The sequence below is a fragment of the Cyrtonyx montezumae genome, unplaced genomic scaffold (genome assembly GCF_038088225.1).
Source record: "Cyrtonyx montezumae isolate F1298 unplaced genomic scaffold, pur_monq_1.0 scaffold_8, whole genome shotgun sequence".
NCBI lineage: Eukaryota > Metazoa > Chordata > Aves > Galliformes > Odontophoridae > Cyrtonyx > Cyrtonyx montezumae.
Genome location: NW_027072089.1, coordinates 68,915,862 through 68,935,168, shown reverse-complemented (window position 1 = coordinate 68,935,168; position 19,307 = coordinate 68,915,862). Strand labels below are relative to the sequence as shown.

General features: G+C 35.2%; 1 protein-coding gene across 1 annotated transcript in view; it reads left to right on the top strand.

Moving 5' to 3' along the window:
- The window catches only part of DNAH5 (dynein axonemal heavy chain 5), a 115,529-nt gene that overhangs the window by 64,742 nt on the left and 31,480 nt on the right, over positions 1-19,307 (top strand). Inside the window, exons 44-56 of the mRNA XM_065753260.1 lie at positions 405-581; positions 1,064-1,268; positions 1,745-1,887; positions 2,657-2,791; positions 4,535-4,657; positions 6,608-6,821; positions 7,487-7,710; positions 9,235-9,430; positions 11,785-11,957; positions 14,329-14,459; positions 15,511-15,664; positions 16,321-16,588; positions 18,088-18,319. Of these exons, the coding sequence (XP_065609332.1) occupies positions 405-581; positions 1,064-1,268; positions 1,745-1,887; positions 2,657-2,791; positions 4,535-4,657; positions 6,608-6,821; positions 7,487-7,710; positions 9,235-9,430; positions 11,785-11,957; positions 14,329-14,459; positions 15,511-15,664; positions 16,321-16,588; positions 18,088-18,319 (2,375 nt within the window). The remainder of the gene's footprint in view (positions 1-404; positions 582-1,063; positions 1,269-1,744; positions 1,888-2,656; positions 2,792-4,534; positions 4,658-6,607; positions 6,822-7,486; positions 7,711-9,234; positions 9,431-11,784; positions 11,958-14,328; positions 14,460-15,510; positions 15,665-16,320; positions 16,589-18,087; positions 18,320-19,307) is intronic.

The following is a 19,307-nucleotide window of genomic DNA, read 5'->3' as shown; positions in this document are numbered from 1 at the left end:
GAAATGCAACCTTTTTCTCTGCAACTTGCAGATGTTTCTGAGGCACTCTCTATCACAGCTAAAAGGTAACATTGTGCAGATCAAATGGAACTTTTGTTAAATACCCATCCTTTCTTTGCAGAGTTTAATCACAGCTATTGTGGTTAAAAATACATATTTGAAAGATTTTTTGCTGCTAAAAACTTTGAATGCTTTTATTCTTCTGTATCCCATGCTGACGTCCAGTAGGACTTATCCATCTCCATGTCTTGCCTAACTGTGCCCAAAAGACAGGAAATCTGAGTCCTCCACCAAGAGAAATCAACTTTCCATATTTGTAGGACTTTTTGAATTAGTAGAGTTGAATTTATTCTCTTGCATTGGGTTGGGAATTAAATTTATTTTCTCACCATGCTTTATAACAGGGATTTTTGAAAAGATATTCTTTCCAAGAAGCTGAAATTCTACGTGGACTGTACTCTTCATCATTCCCAGACTTATACCGTTTTAGCATTCAGTCTCTGCAAAGCAAGACTGAGATGCTGGAAGCTTTTGTGATTATGCAGAGCATTAATATGATGCAGGGCCTTCTCCCACCTAAGGTAAAGTGGTGCAAATTTTTTATATTTGCTTAAGAAAAGTAATTTGAGAAAATAGTAAGTGTGGAGTTATCTAGAGAAGAGACTTTTTGACATCTTGCAGTCAAGAAGATACAGGTTAATGAAGAATTTTCTCTTTCATTTGAAAGCAGTAGTAAGACTGTGCCCTCTTTTCACATTTGGATTTGGTGTTTCACACAAGGCGTACATCAACAGCTTTCCTTAGGCGTGTTTTTTTTTCCCAGTGAATTGTTACCAGATTATAAACTAGAATTTAAACAGATCAAACACTGTAATGAATCATTAAAAGTGGTATTTGCTGGATGGTTTTCTCTATTTTATAGTCCACTAGATATTGATTCAGTCTATTTGTTGATGAAGAAATCATTAGATTTAAACATGATTGAAGGATTCTATCGTACTGTTTCTAGTGATTATCAAGCAGAATTTTCAGGCTACTGAAAATAAAAAATTCACTTCTTCAGGAGCAAGGAGGGAAACTGACTTCAAAATACTTGGAAAGACTGTATGTCTTCTCTCTTATGTGGAGCATAGGAGCATTACTAGAACTGGAAGACAGATGCAAAATGGAGCATTGGCTTCGAAACTGTGCAGCAATAAAGCTTGATCTTCCCTGCATCCCAGAAGGCAGTGAAGATACCATGTTTGATTATTATGTAGCATCTGACGGTTAGTTACCCACTTGGGTACTTTGGGATAGAACTTGGATTTTTTTTTAATTGTGCTTTTTGATAATTAATTTATATAAATATAAATATTATATATATATACCATAGCTTAGCTTCTCTTGTAGTTTAGTTTACAATTGTACTTTACATTGGTGATGTTGTATAAAGTTTTGTTCTGTTCCCTAAAATTACGTGGACTGTGAATGAATTATCAAGTGAATAAATAAGCTGGAAGATAGTGTTTTTGTCATAGTTTTATGAATTTTGGGAATTTGGGGAAATTTTTGGAACAGCTGGAACTGTGGATCATGTTGCTTCTCTCGGAGGTTTAAGAATAGTAAGACTTAGATAATTTGTCTGTATTTACAGAGTGAGAATATGGTATGTGAGAGGAACTGATGGATAAGTCAAATTGATAGAAAATAAGTGAAAATATCTAGTATTTATAAAACATTAACTTTATTTCTTTCCTATTAGGTAATTGGATGCACTGGAATACACGTGTTGAAGAGTATATATATCCTAGTAGCAGCACGCCAGAGTATAGCTCCATTCTTGTGCCAAATGTTGATAACGTGAGAATGGATTTCCTTATTGAAACCATTGCTAAACAGGGCAAGGTACTTCATCTGCATTTAACATTTATATATTGTTAATAGTATCCATTATAAAGTTTTTGAATCATAACTGAAATAGAAAAGTATTGAAAAGGAAGAAAATCTTATATATATATATATAACCGTAATAATGATTCCAGGGATTGTATTCATGTGAATACACTTGAATTGTAAATACTCACTGCTTTCAGCATTCACTGGCTTCCTGATTTTTCCTTCTCTGGCTTCCTTTTTTTTCCTTCTGGCCCACCTTACCTGTCCCTCCCAACAACCATCCCTCTTATTGCATGAATTATGGAAATATGATGTATCTATATTGGAGCAGAAGTCGTTCAGGAGAGAACTCAGAATAGCAGAAGGCCAGGCTCTGTTGGTAGGAACTCTGCCCAGATGGGTCAATGGCAGAATTCGTAGACCTTTTTTAAAGAATAAAACTCCTTCATTGCCAAGACTGTGTCAGATAAGGAGGGATATGATAAATAACAGCAGTGATTGGAAGCTTTCAGATGAGGCTCTAGACTCTACATCCTTTTTGTTTTTATTCTCCTCTTTGTTCATTAAATTGTACTGAGTGACAAGACCATTTGCAGCAGAAGTTTAACAAGTGAGGCCTATGAGAAGTTAGCTATTTTGTTTCTACATGTTCCTTGTTGAAACTTCGCTGTATGTTCCTTTTCTAATTTAATTTCTGTTTAAAAGATATGTGAGATTGGTGAGGTTTTGTCAAAATTCACTGCTCTTGTGTGTCATCTCCTGTGTTGTCTTTATCTAGGCTGTTCTACTAATTGGTGAGCAAGGAACTGCAAAAACTGTTACCATTAAACGTTTTATGTCGAAATATAACCCTGAAAGCCATGTGGCTAAGTGTTTGAATTTTTCTTCTGCAACTACTCCATTAATTTTCCAGGTATAGTAGTCATTCACTTTCCTATAACACGTTACTGGATTCAGAGGTTAATTGATGTATTGAGAATTTGTTGGTAAGATACTTCTAAAAGTGATCTATTTAATGGTGAATAAGTGCAGAAACAAAAAATCACCTACTCAAATGGACAAAGCACTTGATTTAAAAGACTTCTGTAAATGATGTCTCACTAGTTAATGAGCTATTCTTAGACTATTGCATGCTTATTATTTGCTTCACCATGCTTAATTATTTTACATCAAATGTATCGGTTCTCACTAATTGGGTAGAGCTGTCAGCAACCTTTCTTAGATTTCACTAAAACCCATGTGTAAATAAGTGCTACCCACAACAATCTGTCATAAAGTCTGTGCTGTCTGCAATTTAAAGTAAATTATGTTACTCATTAAAAAGTAACACATGCAGCACAGCTGCTCTAAACATAACTGTGAATGCTTAAATCCTGAATAGTACTGCCTGTTGAAATTTCTGCTGAGCTACTCAGGATTATTTCAAGATTTTTTACGCTACTATCCTTATATCTTTAGTAAATATTTTCAATATGGTTTTGTTTGCCTAGCCTAAGCACTGTCTGTGCTGTAAGCAGAAGTGATGTCACTAAGTCTGAATTGCCATCCGTAAGCTTGCTACATAGTGAAAAGCTGGAAAAAATAGTGGTGGCAAGCATGCTTCTTTAAAAAAAATAAAATAGTTATTTCATTAAGTCTATTCCGTTTGTGTGTATGAATATAATTATCGCCTTATGATTTTATGTAGTATATTGACTACTGGAAAGGTCATCAAGAATCACTTCTGTCAGGTCTGACAGATTATTAGTTTAATCTTGCAGTATTAACAGATATTTAATTTGTCATACTCAGAGTTTCAGATGCTAGCTAGCAGGTGGTTGAACTGACAGAGAATAGACAAAATGAATATGTATCACAATAAAAGATTCTTAAAATTCATTAGAAGTCTTATATTTTGCATTATTCAATTGAATAAGTGAAAAAGTAGTGCTAACAGATTTCATGGAGCTCACACTGCTCAACTAGTAATTAACAAAACAGAATTTCAGATCTGGAAGCTTTGGCATGAAGTCTCAATAGATATGCATGACTACCCTCCCTCTACCCTTCTCTCCATTCTCCTTTGCTTTCCCCTCCCTCTCAAGATGAATATTCCTCTCTTAAACCTTGCATGTGGATGCAATGATTATTTAAGGTCCCCCTCTACAATGTGGACTACAAAATAGTTCAGTCGAATATAAATGTAGATGAAGATGATGCATGCACTTCATGATTCTCATTAGCATCACAGAAACTGAAACATCTCTCAGTGCATTTCAGTGTTTGTATATACAAAATTAAGCCTCATGAATTCTCATTTTTTGCACTAGTTTCAAACAAGCTTGTTATTTTTGTGTTAAAATACCATCCTAAAACAGAGCATCAGCAAACGGACAAGTTTGAAACTGGAAAATAATTTGATTGTTTCAAATGAAACTGAGGCATGGTTGTCTAACAAGTATTCGTAGTCTTTTATACCAACCTAACGTGACATTTCAGATGTTCTAGTTGGATTACTGCAATTACCACTAGCACACATGTTGTCTAAATTTTCCTTTGTAAAACACTGTGTAACAAAAAACTTTACTATATAATTACCTGTAATATGGTTAAATGAATGACTGGTATGAAAAAGTATGGCTCTTTGTAATTTTTTCTGATAACTGTTTTCTGACAGCGCACAATAGAAAGGTATGTGGACAAACGTGTGGGCACAACGTATGGTCCTCCAGCAGGCAAAAAGATGACAGTCTTCATTGATGATGTGAATATGCCCGTAATAAATGAATGGGGAGATCAGGTTAGTTTTGTCAAAGAGAAAAGAAGATGGGAATGGATATTTTATTCCTTTCTTTGTTACACTGTAAAATGGCTTCTCAGTCTGGCATTAGGGAATAAACTGGGTATGTACACGATTTTTAAGAAGTGTTTTTAAAGAACACATGCAGCTTTTCAGTTTCATTTAGAATAAATATACTGACTAAATAAGCCGTTAAAATAGAATGGAACAGTTCAGTTGGAAGGGGCCTTCAAAGATCACTTAGACCAACTGCTTAATATTGTCGGGGTTCACCAAAAGTTAAAACATATTACTGAGGGCATTATTCATATGCCTCTGGAGCACTGACAGACACCTCTCTATGGAGCCTGTTTCAGAATTTGACCACCATGATAAAAAAAATGTTTCTAATGCACAGCCTGAACCTTCTCTCAAGCAGCTCTGTGCCTTTCCAGTTCTGCTGTTGTTGACCAGAAGCAGAGTCTCTTACCTCTGCTTGCCCTCCTTAGGTTGCTGCAGTGGGCAGTGAGGTTGCCTCTCAGCCTCCTCTTCTCCAGACTGGACAGTGCAACAGCGCTCTCAGCATCTCCTCACAGACTATGCCTTTAGCCTTGTTACCAGCTTTGGTGTCCTCCTGTGGACACTTTGAAGGATCTTAATGTTATGTTTATATTGTGGTAGCCACGACTACAGTAACATTGTCAAGATCACACTGACACTAAATACAGTGGGAGAGTCACCTCTTCTGGCTGGCTGACTGTGCTGTGTTTAATGCACACCAGAATGCAGCTTGCCCGTTGGCTGCCAGGACACACTGCTGGCACATGCTGAGCTGCTGTCACCAGCACCTCCAGATCTCTTCCTGCTGAGCTGCTCTCCAGCCACTCATCTCTCATCTGTGCCTGAATCTGGCATTGCTCTGTCCCAGGTTTAGAACTTGTCATTTTCTGTCATTGGTAGTTCATGCTGTTGCTAGTCACCGTGTGTTCCAATCTGTCTAGGTCCCTCTGCAATACCTCCAGTTACTCCAAACAGTTAACAGCACCTCCCGATTTAATGTGATCAGCAAATCTGTTGAGGATGCACTCCAGTCCTGCATCTGGATCAGTGATAAAAACTGTCCCTAGAACTGAGCCCTGGGGAAGGCTCAACTAGACAGTTGGGTACTTCTAGAAATATGGCTGTATAATTTTAAAACTATTTTTTTATTATGTTCATTTATTGCTCACAAAATTGAAAACCTTCTGTTAGAAAAAAACATCTTGGCACACTGATCATGCTAGCTAATTGACTGTATAGGTGATAATTAAAATATTGTGAATTTGACAGGTAAGAACTGTATGCTTTAAAAAAAAATTGAAGTAATCATCTACAATTGCAAGGTATTTCTGAAATATACTGCACTGGAAACTAAATGTTAGAATTTCTGGAGAAATATACTCCTGTGTTATATGCTCTATAGGATGAAGCAGGGAGCTTCATCTGTGTCTGAAGAAAGGAATCTTGCACTGTTTTTAATGGAAGTAATCCAATGTTTGCAGATTGAAAACCCATATTTGTAGTTTATACATGGAAGTTTCATCAAAATATTCATATCAGATGCAACACGAGGACTTGAGGAAACTGGAAATGTTATGTTAGAAGGGAGAAGTATTAGAACAGTTTCCAACACTGTTGTATTGGAAATCATGCAGTATTCAAGTGAGACCTAACTGAGATATGAGGGATTAATTTTAAGTTAATCTTCTTCCACCAGGATTCTTCTTCATAGAGGTTATCAGTGAATGGGAGATTCTAGATATGCTTATTCCTAGCAGTACATGTTTCTACAGAAACAAACAAACAAACCAAAAGCAGAGGTTTTAGAGAGAAAAATATGTTTATATTCTATATTTGGACATTCATGTACAGAAGGATGTTTTCTACTCAATTTTCTTCTGCTCTGTTGCATACTACCTGCTTATTTTACAGGTCACTAATGAGATAGTTAGGCAGCTCATGGAACAGAATGGACTCTATAATCTGGAAAAGCCTGGAGAATTTACTAACATTGTGGACATTCAGTTTTTGGCTGCTATGATCCATCCTGGAGGAGGTCGCAATGACATTCCACAGAGACTCAAGAGACAATTTTCTGTGTTCAACTGTACTCTGCCTTCTAATTCTTCTATTGACAAAATTTTTGGTAAAGAAAAATCAGCTTTGTATCCATCCAGTTTTTGAAAGTACTGGTTGTTTTTTTTCTTTATTCCTCAATGTATAAATATTACTATTAACACTGAAGCTTAATTCCTCTCTAATTTGCTTACCAGAGCATTTTCCTTCAGTAATCACTCTGTGCCTACAACTTCATGTCTGTAATCTTTTAGACCTCAGAATCTATCCGTGTGTCAAGGTTAAGGAGAAATGGCATAAGGGCTGCTTCTTGTTTTGGTGACAATGCTGGAGAATTGTGGAGATGCTATTGTTGCTAAGAGCAGGATGCTACTGACTAGATTTTTCACAGGATCACAGTGATCTCAGAGAAGTGATTCACTCTACAAAGGCTTTGTAAGCTATTTTGGTAGACTAAAGTAGATTTTTAGAAGCTTGGTAATTAAGAGCTGAAATTCTGGTGTGTTTGCAGCAGAAGATGCTGTAAAACCAAGTGAATCAAGATTAGAGAAAGGAAGACTGAGAAGCCTTTTCACCAAGTTGAAATAGATCTGAGGGATTAAAATAAAAAAAAAAAAACAGACAAAAACAAAACAAAAAGGAATAGGAATAGGTACGCTTGAAAAGATCATAGCTCTTGATGTTGCAGTAACATACTTTAGAAAACCTCTCATCTGGCAATTTTCTGTTTCAAAGGTGTAATTGGAGAAGGGCACTACTGTAGTGAGAGAGGATTTTCAGAAGATGTAAAAGAAACAGTAGCCAAGCTAGTGCCGCTGACCCGCAGACTGTGGCAGGTTACCAAGCTGAAAATGCTGCCCACACCTGCCAAGTTCCATTATGTCTTCAACCTTCGAGATCTTTCAAGAATCTGGCAAGGAATGCTGAATGCTTCATCAGAAGTGATCAATGAACCAAAGGTAAGTGCTGCACATCAGTGGTTTTGTCATAGCACATAATTGGGTAGTGTATAATTAGGTGGCATTAAAATTACATTAGAAAAAATCATTTTTGATTGAAAAACATTTTTCAGCTTTTTTGAGGGAACATTTTTTGTCTAGGTTTTACAGTGCCACCTGAAAATGAGAGCTGCATTTCCTGACTATAAGTTGAGCTTTTTTGACAGAAGAAGGTTAGCTTCTATCTGCTTGTACTGTTACTGACTAATGCTTATTTTAAATGACTTACGCTTATTTAAAGCGGAGAGTGAAGAAAATTATGGCAAACAACTCACTTCTATTTTAATTCATTGAAAAGTCATATATCTTGATTAAAAAAGTAAACAATTCCCCTCTCCCCACTAGCATCCTGGGGCAGTCATTGCCTAGTACTTGTCTAATAATGAATTTCTGGCTTTCAACTTAAGAACAAGAGAAAGTAATAAGTCATAGTGATTCTATTTTTTTTCTCTCCATAATTCATTTTTCCTCCAGAAAAAATAAATACTTTGTGCCTAATGTCTCCTACAGGTTTTTTATGAAAAAGTTTTTTGAGCAGTAAAACATGAAATACTTCAAAAGCAGTGGTTATGGTAATCACAGAAAAAGTGTTTTGTATCTGGGCTATATAATTGCTTAAAATTTGATATAATCTTCTAGTTGTTGAATAAACGAGTTCCTGCCTTCTACTGCATCTAAAATTTGATTGTTAGAATTGGTTTTAATTTCCAAAATGAAAAATATACAGCCCTAAGGTGATTCTACAGTTAAGTATTGTTCAAAATCTGATTGTATGAATTTACTTATCAGTTCTGTGTCTTGACACAGTATACATCAGGTATACAATGTACTGTAGGTGCAAATGAATTCTTCAAGAAGTACTTGGAGTTTTTTCTACTACTGAGCAGTAGTTGTGTAGGTTTAAAACCAATGCTGCTAGAATTAGTAACCTGTTAGGTTTTCTTCTCCATCCTCTGGCCAAACAGAAGGATTTAAAAAGTATAGTGAATTTAGTGAAATAGTAACACAAACACCAATGTAATTTCTTTTCTTTGATTTGGATTTGTTACTGGGAGTGACATCTGTGTTTCTGAGTTTGGTGTGAACTAATTAATGCTGTGATGCTATTATTTCTACCCAGCTTCCACACACAGAGCAATCAGTTACAAAAATGGTTTATTGATGTATAAGCACTTGTAACCGTGTATAGAGCTTATCTTTGGGCTACAGAAATAAATTCTTATATAGTTATATATGCTGTGGTTTGAAATACTCGATAAAGGCTTTTTGTAGTTAACTGGCTAAGAAATTGAAGTGTTATTGGGTTGAATGAGATGTCTAAGAACTCTCCGCTGATTAAGACCAAACATACCACTACTTCTTTTTCTTTTTTAATATGATTTAAAAAATTATTTAAAAACATATTTTTTCATTGACATAGCTTTATTGCAAGCCTCACCTGATTGAAATCATGGAAGTGTTTTTTTGGTTTGCTTTTGGAAAAAGGTACTGTTAAAATTGTGGAAGCATGAATGTAAGAGTGTTATTGCTGATCGTTTCACAACCTTGGAAGATGTAAAGTGGTTTGACAAAACTGTGGCGAAACTTATTGAGGATGAATTTGAAGGAAAGACAGCTTCTCTGAATCCTGAAATTGATGCGTTCTTTGTTGACTTCCTAAGGGATATACCTCAAAGAACTGGTAAGTTTGGACTCTGGTAGTCATTGTGATGACAGGAATAGGGAAAAGGATAGGATTTAAAAATACATAGTAAGGTTATACTTTGAGTGTGGCTCTCTTGTCCAGTGACTTTGAAGATATATTACCAGATATTACCATTTGTTGGAACACGCTTATGGAATTCTAATCTGTATAGAAGAGTCTTGTCTCCATTTCCATGAAGGTGAGAAAAACTGGCAAATAACAAATATGATGTGCTTATTCTAAAATGATGAAAGGAAATGTATGAGTGATTTGAGATGGGTTGCAGTATTAGATAAAACATAGCACTCTAGCTAACACAGAGATCTGGTGTATGAATAGTAGCTCTGAGGTTACCCGGTCCTTTTTAGAAAATACACAGTATATTATTTTGTAATGAATTAGTATTATTTCAGTATCTCTGGAATACTAGTGAAACCTCTTGGATCATCTGTCTGGGTCATTGTATTGATGAGTAGTGGAAGCAGCAAAAGTTATAAATTTTTTCCTTAGATAATTTAAATTGAAAAGAGTAAAAGGAGTGTAAACTATGGGAAATTTTTCAGCAAAAGGGATCAAATGCAAATAGAAATTAATCTGTTGTGAGAAGGTAGCTAAATCTTTAAATTACATGAAAACCATGAGAATGTAGAGAAGACTGAAACATGAATCAGAATACATACTGAGAGTCTGAAGAGTGACTTCTAATGTGGAAATTTAAACTGAAAAATGAATGTGAAAAGAAGCATGCATTTCTCAGACTAACTTTTGTTACTGTTTAACTATACCTGCCTGAGTAATATTCCTTCTGGAATGAAATTTCATGAGAATATGAAGTAGGAGGCCTCTGTTTAGTGAGGGTGTTTTGTCTTCAATATGTTTTGCAGTCTTGAGAAGCTCTTCCTGTTTCGGCTTTGAAAGATAAGCATAAAAATGGTAATTTTGTTTTAATTGTCCTTGGAATGGAACTTAGTATTGCTCATTATGATGAAATATAACAGCAAGACCAGGGATTCTGAGCTCTTAAATACATAGAATATTGATCTGACATCAATTTCAAATAATATTATGCTCAGGCTAGTAATAAGTAGACATACATGACCTGTATTTCTTTGGTTTGTACTACTGCAATGTATTTGTCCCTGAGACACCTGAGATGAAGCAGTCCAAACTTCAGCCTTCAAACTTTAGCTTTGCAAAAACTGTTAGAGGTGCTAGAGTTCTGCAGACCCTCAAGCTGTTCAAATATGTTTTTTTACCAGTAAGTTCTGATGTTTAAATTTAGTAGTTGTAGTTCTGAATCTTGGAGATAGAGAAGTATTTAAAATAATATACTTCTATTGCTGCCTAGTAAATAATTTAAATGTCTGCCCTTTCTTAGATCTGGTACTTGATCATGCTGTCTTATGTCATTAATAATTAAACTGCAGGGACTGGATTAAACTGTCATAATTCTCTTAAATTGTTCAAAAATGTAAAAGCATCACTATTGTTTAACTCCTTGCTGTATTCCTTACTAGTTCCTTATCAATATCTGAGTAAGTTCTTTAAATGTCTCAGTGAACTATTAAGAAACTTATTTACATCTGTATCATTCAAATATTCAGATGCTGAAAAGCCATCTAGATGTGGTCCTGGGTTCTAGGTGCCCTGGCTGAGTTAGGTTTTTGGCCAGGTTCCAACATAAGCCATTCTGTGATCCTATTTGCTGTAGCAGTTTTGACTAATGAAAGGCAGGTTTCTTTTAACTATGATTGATGCCTATGAATAGAAAATAGAAATGTGAGATAAGAGCAGAATTTCCTCCTTTTCTGTGGACTGGGAATTGTTGAAATATCTTTGTCGTTTTCAGATCCCTTGCTGAAGCAAATATATGCCTTTTCACAGTGAATATAAATTTCATTGTGTATGTATATGATTGATTTGAGTATTTTTTTCTTTTTAACCGCTGTAATTATTTAAGTGGCTTAGAATGTTCCTCTTTTGCAAAAAAATAAAAACAAAAAGATTTGCAATTTTTAACTACAATATTTATTTACCTTTATTCACTGTTTCTGCTGCTGCTTCTAGCATCTCTGTTATTCTCAGATTTTCACTATTCAGGTTTCAGAGGCAGAGAAAGAAGGGCAGTTACTTTTTACTGCTTTTAAGGATTAAGTAGCTGAACTTTATTGTTCCATATAGAAAAGTATAGGCAGCACTGTCATATGTATATCTAATATGAAATATGATGTATAATAAACCTAGTTTTGAATGCCCAAAGACTTTTAGTTAACTTTTCTTACTTGTCCCTACGCTGTATCTCCCTCAGTCATTTAAACTGATGAGGTTTTGTTATGTGCTTTTTGTTGTAGATGAAAAAGCAGAAAAAATTGATTTAAGGATTCTCAAAATTTATGAGCCAGTTTACTGCTTTCATCAGCTACGGATTCGTTTAAATATGTTTTTACAAACATACAATGAGAATGTCCGTGGCACTGGAATGGACATGGTTTTCTTTGAGGATGCTATGGTTCACTTAGTAAAGGTACAATCTTGATTTGCAATTTATTATTGCTGCTACTGTTTTTCACTTGTACTTAGCACATATAAATTCAATTGTGTTTAAAAATGAATGAAGGTATGCTCAAATCAAGGTAAATTACTTCTATTATTGAAAGAGGTAATTTTTTTTTTTGCTATTTTGTCTTTCTGACCAAGTATTAAAAACTCAGCTTTTCTTCAGGTGGAACTGTTCTTTTATATCTATCTTTTATGACTAGTGAGATCATGTTCTGAGGTATTCTAACTCTTTCTCAACATTTCTTCTTATTAATTCTTCTGAGAGCCTTTCCTCTCTTTGGAATGAGTGAAATAAAAATCAAGTTAGGACGTAATTGGCTGCTGATGGAGTATGCACAGCAGAGCAGGAATAAATGTACTCTAGACATCCTTTGTAGATCCCCGGTGTGCTCACTTCTTTTAAAAATCCTTTGAGTATAGATTGGTCTTGACCGTAATTTTTAGCACAGCTCAGCCTGGTAGGATTGTTCACATAGAATAGGTTTCTTAGAAAAGAGGACCAGATATTTTTTCTTTAACTGAGAAAAACTACAGTTTCTCAGTGACATAGTGAGGTTTTTGGTATTTCTTATAAAAATTTAAGAACTGATATTATTTTAGATTCCTGTCAGTTCATAAGATTGAAGGTTCTTAAGATCTTGCCTGCAAAATAGATGTTCTGTTCAGGAATTCTTTAAGTAGATTGTTAAATTATCACACTTACTATCAAATTTCTGCTTTATTCCTATCCTTTTCTTGTTGTTTTTAACCTATCTTTTCTTAAAGAATCTCTGGTTAGCTAAGTGATAACTACCTGTGGTATTATCTTAATGTTCTCTTGAATAAGATGCTTAGATAGTGCTTTTCTGATCCCATATTCTTGAAAGCAGCATTTACTTCAGCTTTGAGCTCTACAACTTAGTGAGACTTGAGACAGCCTCTAAGGGAAAGGTGGACAAACACAATTAAGGTAATGCCTTATCTGAGCCAATATGGCATCACTTAAATGAGTTAGTATAGAATATCATAAACAGAGAACAAAGCTTCTGAATTCACAGTTTGTGTACTTCTGTCAGGAAAAAAGTGAGAAGACATAATTGAAGTCATCGGTACTATTCCAAGGGTAATATTCAAACCTATTTTTCTTTCTTGGGTTAAATACTATCTATGCTTAAAAGAAGCCTTTGTATTTTATTTTATTTTTTCTTGTTAATGTTAACCTGTGAAAAAAATAAGTATGTTGTGCTAAATAAATGACATATATGATTGAAAACTGGGGAGTTCAAGTGCCTACTTTTAATAATGTGAGAAAAAGTCAGTTACAGGAAATACAAGTAAATAGGTATCTAAGGTGCTTATTGGTGTCATGGTATTGTAGGGGCATCAGAAAGTCATCAAAATAAATAAAGAGAACAGGAATCAATGCTGTTCATTGTTGCTTGTGGAGAGGAAACTGGCTGCTAACCAGCTGGGTTGGATAAAGGGCTCTGTGCTGATCCAGAAATGAGTGCAGGCTGCTCTGCTGCAAATATGTGCCCGCTGCAATTGATGGGATGGAGGAGCACGGTCTTCTCCAGTGCTAAGGGTGTATTTTCTTGGCATAGGGCAGTATCTACTACTTTTCTCCTGATTGTCTGGTGGTTTCTGGCTGTGGGCAGAGGAACAGGTTCTGTAAGCAGTTCACAGCGCTGAAAATGCACTTGCTCCAAATTGCAAAGGATCTTTGTTTACAGTGCAATGTGATGAAACAAAGAGAAATGTGGAGTAGTGTGTATCTGCTACCTTTTACTTTAAAAGAGAAATAGCAAAGTAGGAAAGAGGGGGATCTATGTGTGAAATTTTCCACAGATAACAAATATTTATGCTGATAAGAAACTTGTTTATGAAGGCCATATTTTTACTGACTGCCAAGTGTGCAGTTAATCCTGAATTTAGTAGCCCTGGTACAACTTATTTTTCTGGCTACAACAAAGAGGGCTAAAGTCTGAAGTTGTCCAGGGATACTATATGAGGGAAATTATAATTTAATTACCAATTTTAATGATCTTTCATACTGAGTTATCCCGTTGCTTCTGAGGTTTCTTCGTGCTTTTTGGTAGTGTGAAGTGCAGTTCTATTGTTAAATGAAAGTTCACAGTGATGGAACAAAGTGGTTGCTATAGGAGGATGAACAGAAAATATTTCAAAGTGAAAATGCTCATAGGATATATTAATAGTGGTATAGAATCCTTGAACATCTACTTGAAATCTTGGTTTATTCTGCATTTCTAATATAACTTTAATGTTGCAGTAGTACTGGATTTTTAGGTGTGTAACTGTTACACACCTTAGCAGTAAATGACTGTATTCCTACACAGATTTCTCGAGTGATTCGTACTCCTCGTGGAAATGCTCTTTTAGTTGGAGTTGGTGGCTCAGGAAAGCAGAGCTTGACAAGGCTAGCATCGTTCATAGCTGGCTATGATACTTTCCAGATCACGTTAACTCGGTAAGTGTAAAATAAAATTTAATCAACTTATTCATTGAAGTTCTCCTATAAATAAAAGAGGCTCCAAGTTTCTGCACTGGGAGAAAGAATAGGCACAACATAAGGTGAGCTCTGTTGCCTAGAGCATTTTTGTCCTACCTTTTGGCTTGCCTGGGCTATACTGAGCAAACAGGAATTGCCTTGGGCCACATGTAAAATATATAATAAATGTGATATATGGAAGTAACAAAAGTTTTGTATGTATGTATGTATTTATGTATTTATTAGCAGGACGCATTCTATCCATCATGTTTTCCATACATTGCTTAACAAACTCACCCATCAGGAAATGATTTTGATTTTTTTTCCAATCAGATTTGTTATCATGTATCTATCTTTTATAACAGGGTCAATTTGAGTTTTAACTTAACAAATATTTAGTTGAGGTGACATACTTTTATCAGCTCTGCTACTTTATCTTTATGAAGCATTCCTGGATATGCATCAAATTTGGCAGCATATTTCTGCTATGTCTTAAAATTTTAGTCTTTGAAAACTGACATGATTTGCTTGTGAAGTAAGTACAACACCATATTATTTGTCAGCACTGCACTTTCCCTGTGTCCTGTGCCTGGTTTGGGCTGCTTGGTGGGGTAGAACCATCACCATGATGACACAGCAGAAGGGAATGTGGGCCATGCTGCAAGCTGAGCTGGGCTGCATGTAGCCCATGGGCTGCAGGTTAGACATACCTGATCTGAAGTGTGAGGTAATGAAAATCTTTCAGACTGACTAAATTTGATTGATTTTCTATGATGAGCCTAAGCTTTTATCATCTTTGGAAGAGTAAACTTTTCCATATGTTTCACTAAGTGAGGAATATTGACAGTGTAAAGTTATCTCTACACTGTGTCTTCATACAGTCTCCTGCACTTTACTATATGTATTTGTAGGTAGTATCTATACACTGGATTACAAGAAATTCTTTCTTATTTAAGTTTTCTAGTTCTTTTTGTTTTACACAGAAGGCTTTTTAAAGGGAGTGAACATTAATATGACTCTTCTTTTGTAGACTGTACAACACTTCAAACTTGATGGAAGATCTGAAGCTTCTGTACAGAACTTCAGGATTGGAAGGGAAGGGCATATGTTTTCTCTTTACAGACAATGAGGTCAAAGATGAGTCTTTCTTGGAATACCTGAATAATGTTCTATCATCAGGAGAGGTAGGATGCTTTCTCATGATCTTTTTCTTGGCTTTTTTTAATTTAGTAATTCTTAAGCAAAATAACTGAATCTCTTTTAATGGATGAGCATCATCATTCCATACAGAGAAATAGTGTAAATCAGACCCTCTTAAGTGTGCTGAGAAACAGTCTAGGACATGATAAAAATTATAAAAAATATTAAGATGCAGGGAGCATTACAGATATTTAACAAAACTAGGTAGTAGATTAAAAATCTCATTCATTTGCAGTTAGTTTTTATATGGTAAATTTGTGTTCAAAATGGGTAGGATGGCTTTTTTTTGTTTGTATTTTTTTTTATTTTATTTTGTTTTGTTTTATTTTATTTCATTTTATTTATTTTTTTCATTTTATTTTTTGCTATTTATTTATTTTATTTTATATATTTTTATTTTTACTTTATTTTTCACATGAAGAATGTATTTTAGTTTTACTGCAAGTTAGATTTCAGTGTATTTAATGGAATTACTTCAGAAAAAAGTTTTGTTTTAAAGAAGTGGGTTAGGATCTAAGAACTTCAGTATCTGAAATGAGTGTTCCTTCCTGTAAGGCTATGTATTAAATCAATTGTATGTTTATATATTCTCTTTTGGGAATCTCCTAAAACATGAAAAAAACCTTCTCTTTTTTCAAAGGTGTCAAATTTATTTGCTCGTGATGAAATAGATGAAATCCTTAGTGACCTCATACCCACCTTCAAAAAGGAACATCCACGTAGACCTCCAACCAGTGAGGTTCTGTATGACTACTTCATGACTCGAGTCCGTCAGAACCTTCATGTGGTTCTTTGCTTTTCACCAGTAGGTGAAAAGTTCCGAAACAGGGCCTTAAAGTTCCCTGCTCTCATTTCTGGATGCACTATAGATTGGTTCAGCCAGTGGCCTAAGGATGCTCTAGTGGCTGGTAGGTATAGGTATTTTCTTTGCAAATATATAATTATGAGATTCATGGTCATTAAGTTTTTTTAAATGCTTTGAATGCAAAAAAAGCTTGTTTTCCAACAAACTGGCAGAATAAACTTAGTTCAAAAATTGGATATAAATGTTTTCTTCTTGCTGTATTAAACCGTTGAAATGTTTGCGACAGGAGAAAGGCTATGAAGAAAAATTCTTAAAAATGGCATAAAGTGTTAACAAAGAAAGCAAAATACCACCAGAGTAACTTGATTGACTATGCCTGTGATGAGGTATACAGAGGGAGGCTGTGGTTAACCAGTTTCTGATATCTAGTTGGACAGTTTCACAGAGAAGAAATAGATGCATGTTTTGAAGATTAAAGGGCACCAGATCCTCATCTATACATTTTTTGCAGAAGTGTATGGAATATAATTTAAGAATCTGATGGTGCAGACTGAGGAAGACCAGCATTTCAGAAGCTTTGTGAGCTTGATATTTTATCTCATTGATGCAGTATTAAAACAGTTCCCATGTCACAGCTGTCAGTAAATTGACTGGTAATTCATCTTTACATTCAAAATTAAATTTATAGGAGACAATGGGAAGATGAATCTCAGATTGCCAATAACTTTAGTATAATGACTTCACTTCCAGTGGCATTATCTTCTCTGGAGCTATTACCTGATGTAATCCATGCTATCGTTTAAATGACAAAATAGTGGATGGGGAAGTGTTAAAAATGTACTGCTGTTTAAAGTTTAGACACATATTGAGCTAAATATTCATGAGGAAGTGGTGAACAGATCGAGCAGATGAAGATTTAAGTTAGCTGAAATACTTCTGCTTTTCACAATATGTATTGTGTATATTGATTGCTGTCAGTGGTTTACTGGGCAGGTTCGGCCCAGTTCCGCGACAATTGGTGTGAGGGATCCACAGACCCACGCCCCAGGAAAGGTGAAGGGGGAAAGGGAAAAGGGAGATGGGCCTAGAAACAAAACAACGGCTACGATCTGAGGAGGAAAGCTAATTTACTAAATAAGATATTGGAAAGCAAAATAACACAATGTAATACAATATAATTGGAATTAAAGCTAATAAATCAAATAAAATGAGCAAGAGAGAGTGTCCGATAAACCGAAGGCCTTACGCTAACGCTGAAGGCGGACGGCAGCGAGAACCCACTGCTGAGTCCATCCCAAAGGAAAGTGTCCCGTGACCGCAGACAGTTTTTATCTTTCCCTCTGAGCGTAAACATGTAAGAATGCAAAGCATCGCAAAGTCCTCTGGGGAATGGAGTTCTTCTCTTCTGAGACAGGTATACCTGGAACTATCGATGATCCACGGAGCTGGAGCATTGACTCTTTAACTCTAAATGCACTACATGATGTTATGATGTGGAATACCAGTACCAAAAACCATAAAACCATGACAATTGCTTTTTTTATAAACTAAAAGTACTTCCTGAACGTATACTTACATTTACGCTTTTCTTTTTTTCCTAAGTGTCTGAACATTTCCTGTCCTCATATGATATGGACTGCACTGCTGAGACAAAGAGAGAAATCGTGCAGTGTATGGGCTCATTCCAGGATGGAGTGGCGGAGAAGTGTTCTGATTACTTTCAAAGATATAGACGTTCTACCCACGTGACTCCCAAATCCTATCTGTCTTTTATTCAGTGTTATAAAACTACATATAAAGAAAAACGTGCAGAACTGCAGACATTAGCTAACAGGTATACTGCTCATTTTACTACTGTCTTTCTGTTGTTTACTCCCTCAGACTGATGTATTCTGAGGTATTTATTTAAATGCCTGCCTGGTCTATTTGCAAAGCAAAAGTTTTCTTTGAAGTTTCCTAAAATAATGTGAAGGTGTTACTTGATGAAATATTAGAAATGCTCTTGATGCATTGCTCAAAGACTCAAGATTATTGCTGCACTGAAGAATATGGTGGTGGAAAAAGATGAATATAAAGTATTAACATGTATTTTTCATGAATAAAAAAAATCTGCATGTTATCTAATAACACATTCACAATAAAATTTAATTTACATTAGAACAACTTCTGTTTTCCTACTGAACATCATCACATAGTGTAACTTTGATTACTGAACCTTTGATTCTGGATTTTTAAGCATTTTTGATGTATTCTCCTTTTAAACACTATATTATTGCAGATGTAAACAAACTTTATTTTAAGTTTGTTTGCAGATGTAAGCTTATGTTAGAAATATTCAACTAGAATCTAAAATTAGCATTTAGTGTCTCGGTTGGCATCACACTTAAGAAGGCCTATCTTCTTTCTTGATTGTGAAAGACCAGCACAAAGATCTGTAAGTCTTTAAGAAATACTTAGACTAATTTATTTCACTTTGAAACATGCTTTGGCTTCAAAGTCAATTTAAATTAGTAATCTTCATAGTATCAGTGAAGACTTATGAAATGGGGAGTTATCCAGCCTAGACTTGTACCTTCTGAAGTTAAAATGTGCTGGATTATTCTATACTCATCAATTTGTTTTGCTTCACCTTAATTGCATAAACTGAAGGGCTTCAGCTTATGTTAGTTTTTTTCTGTTATGTATTTTTTAAAATCTGTTCCTGTCCTGCTTAGTCTTTGCAGTTGCAGCACCTGTAATTCTTGCTGTCTCTGCTGTTCCAAATGTATATTTTCCTAGCTTACAGATAAACTTGTTTGAAGTGTCTATATACGAGTACTTAA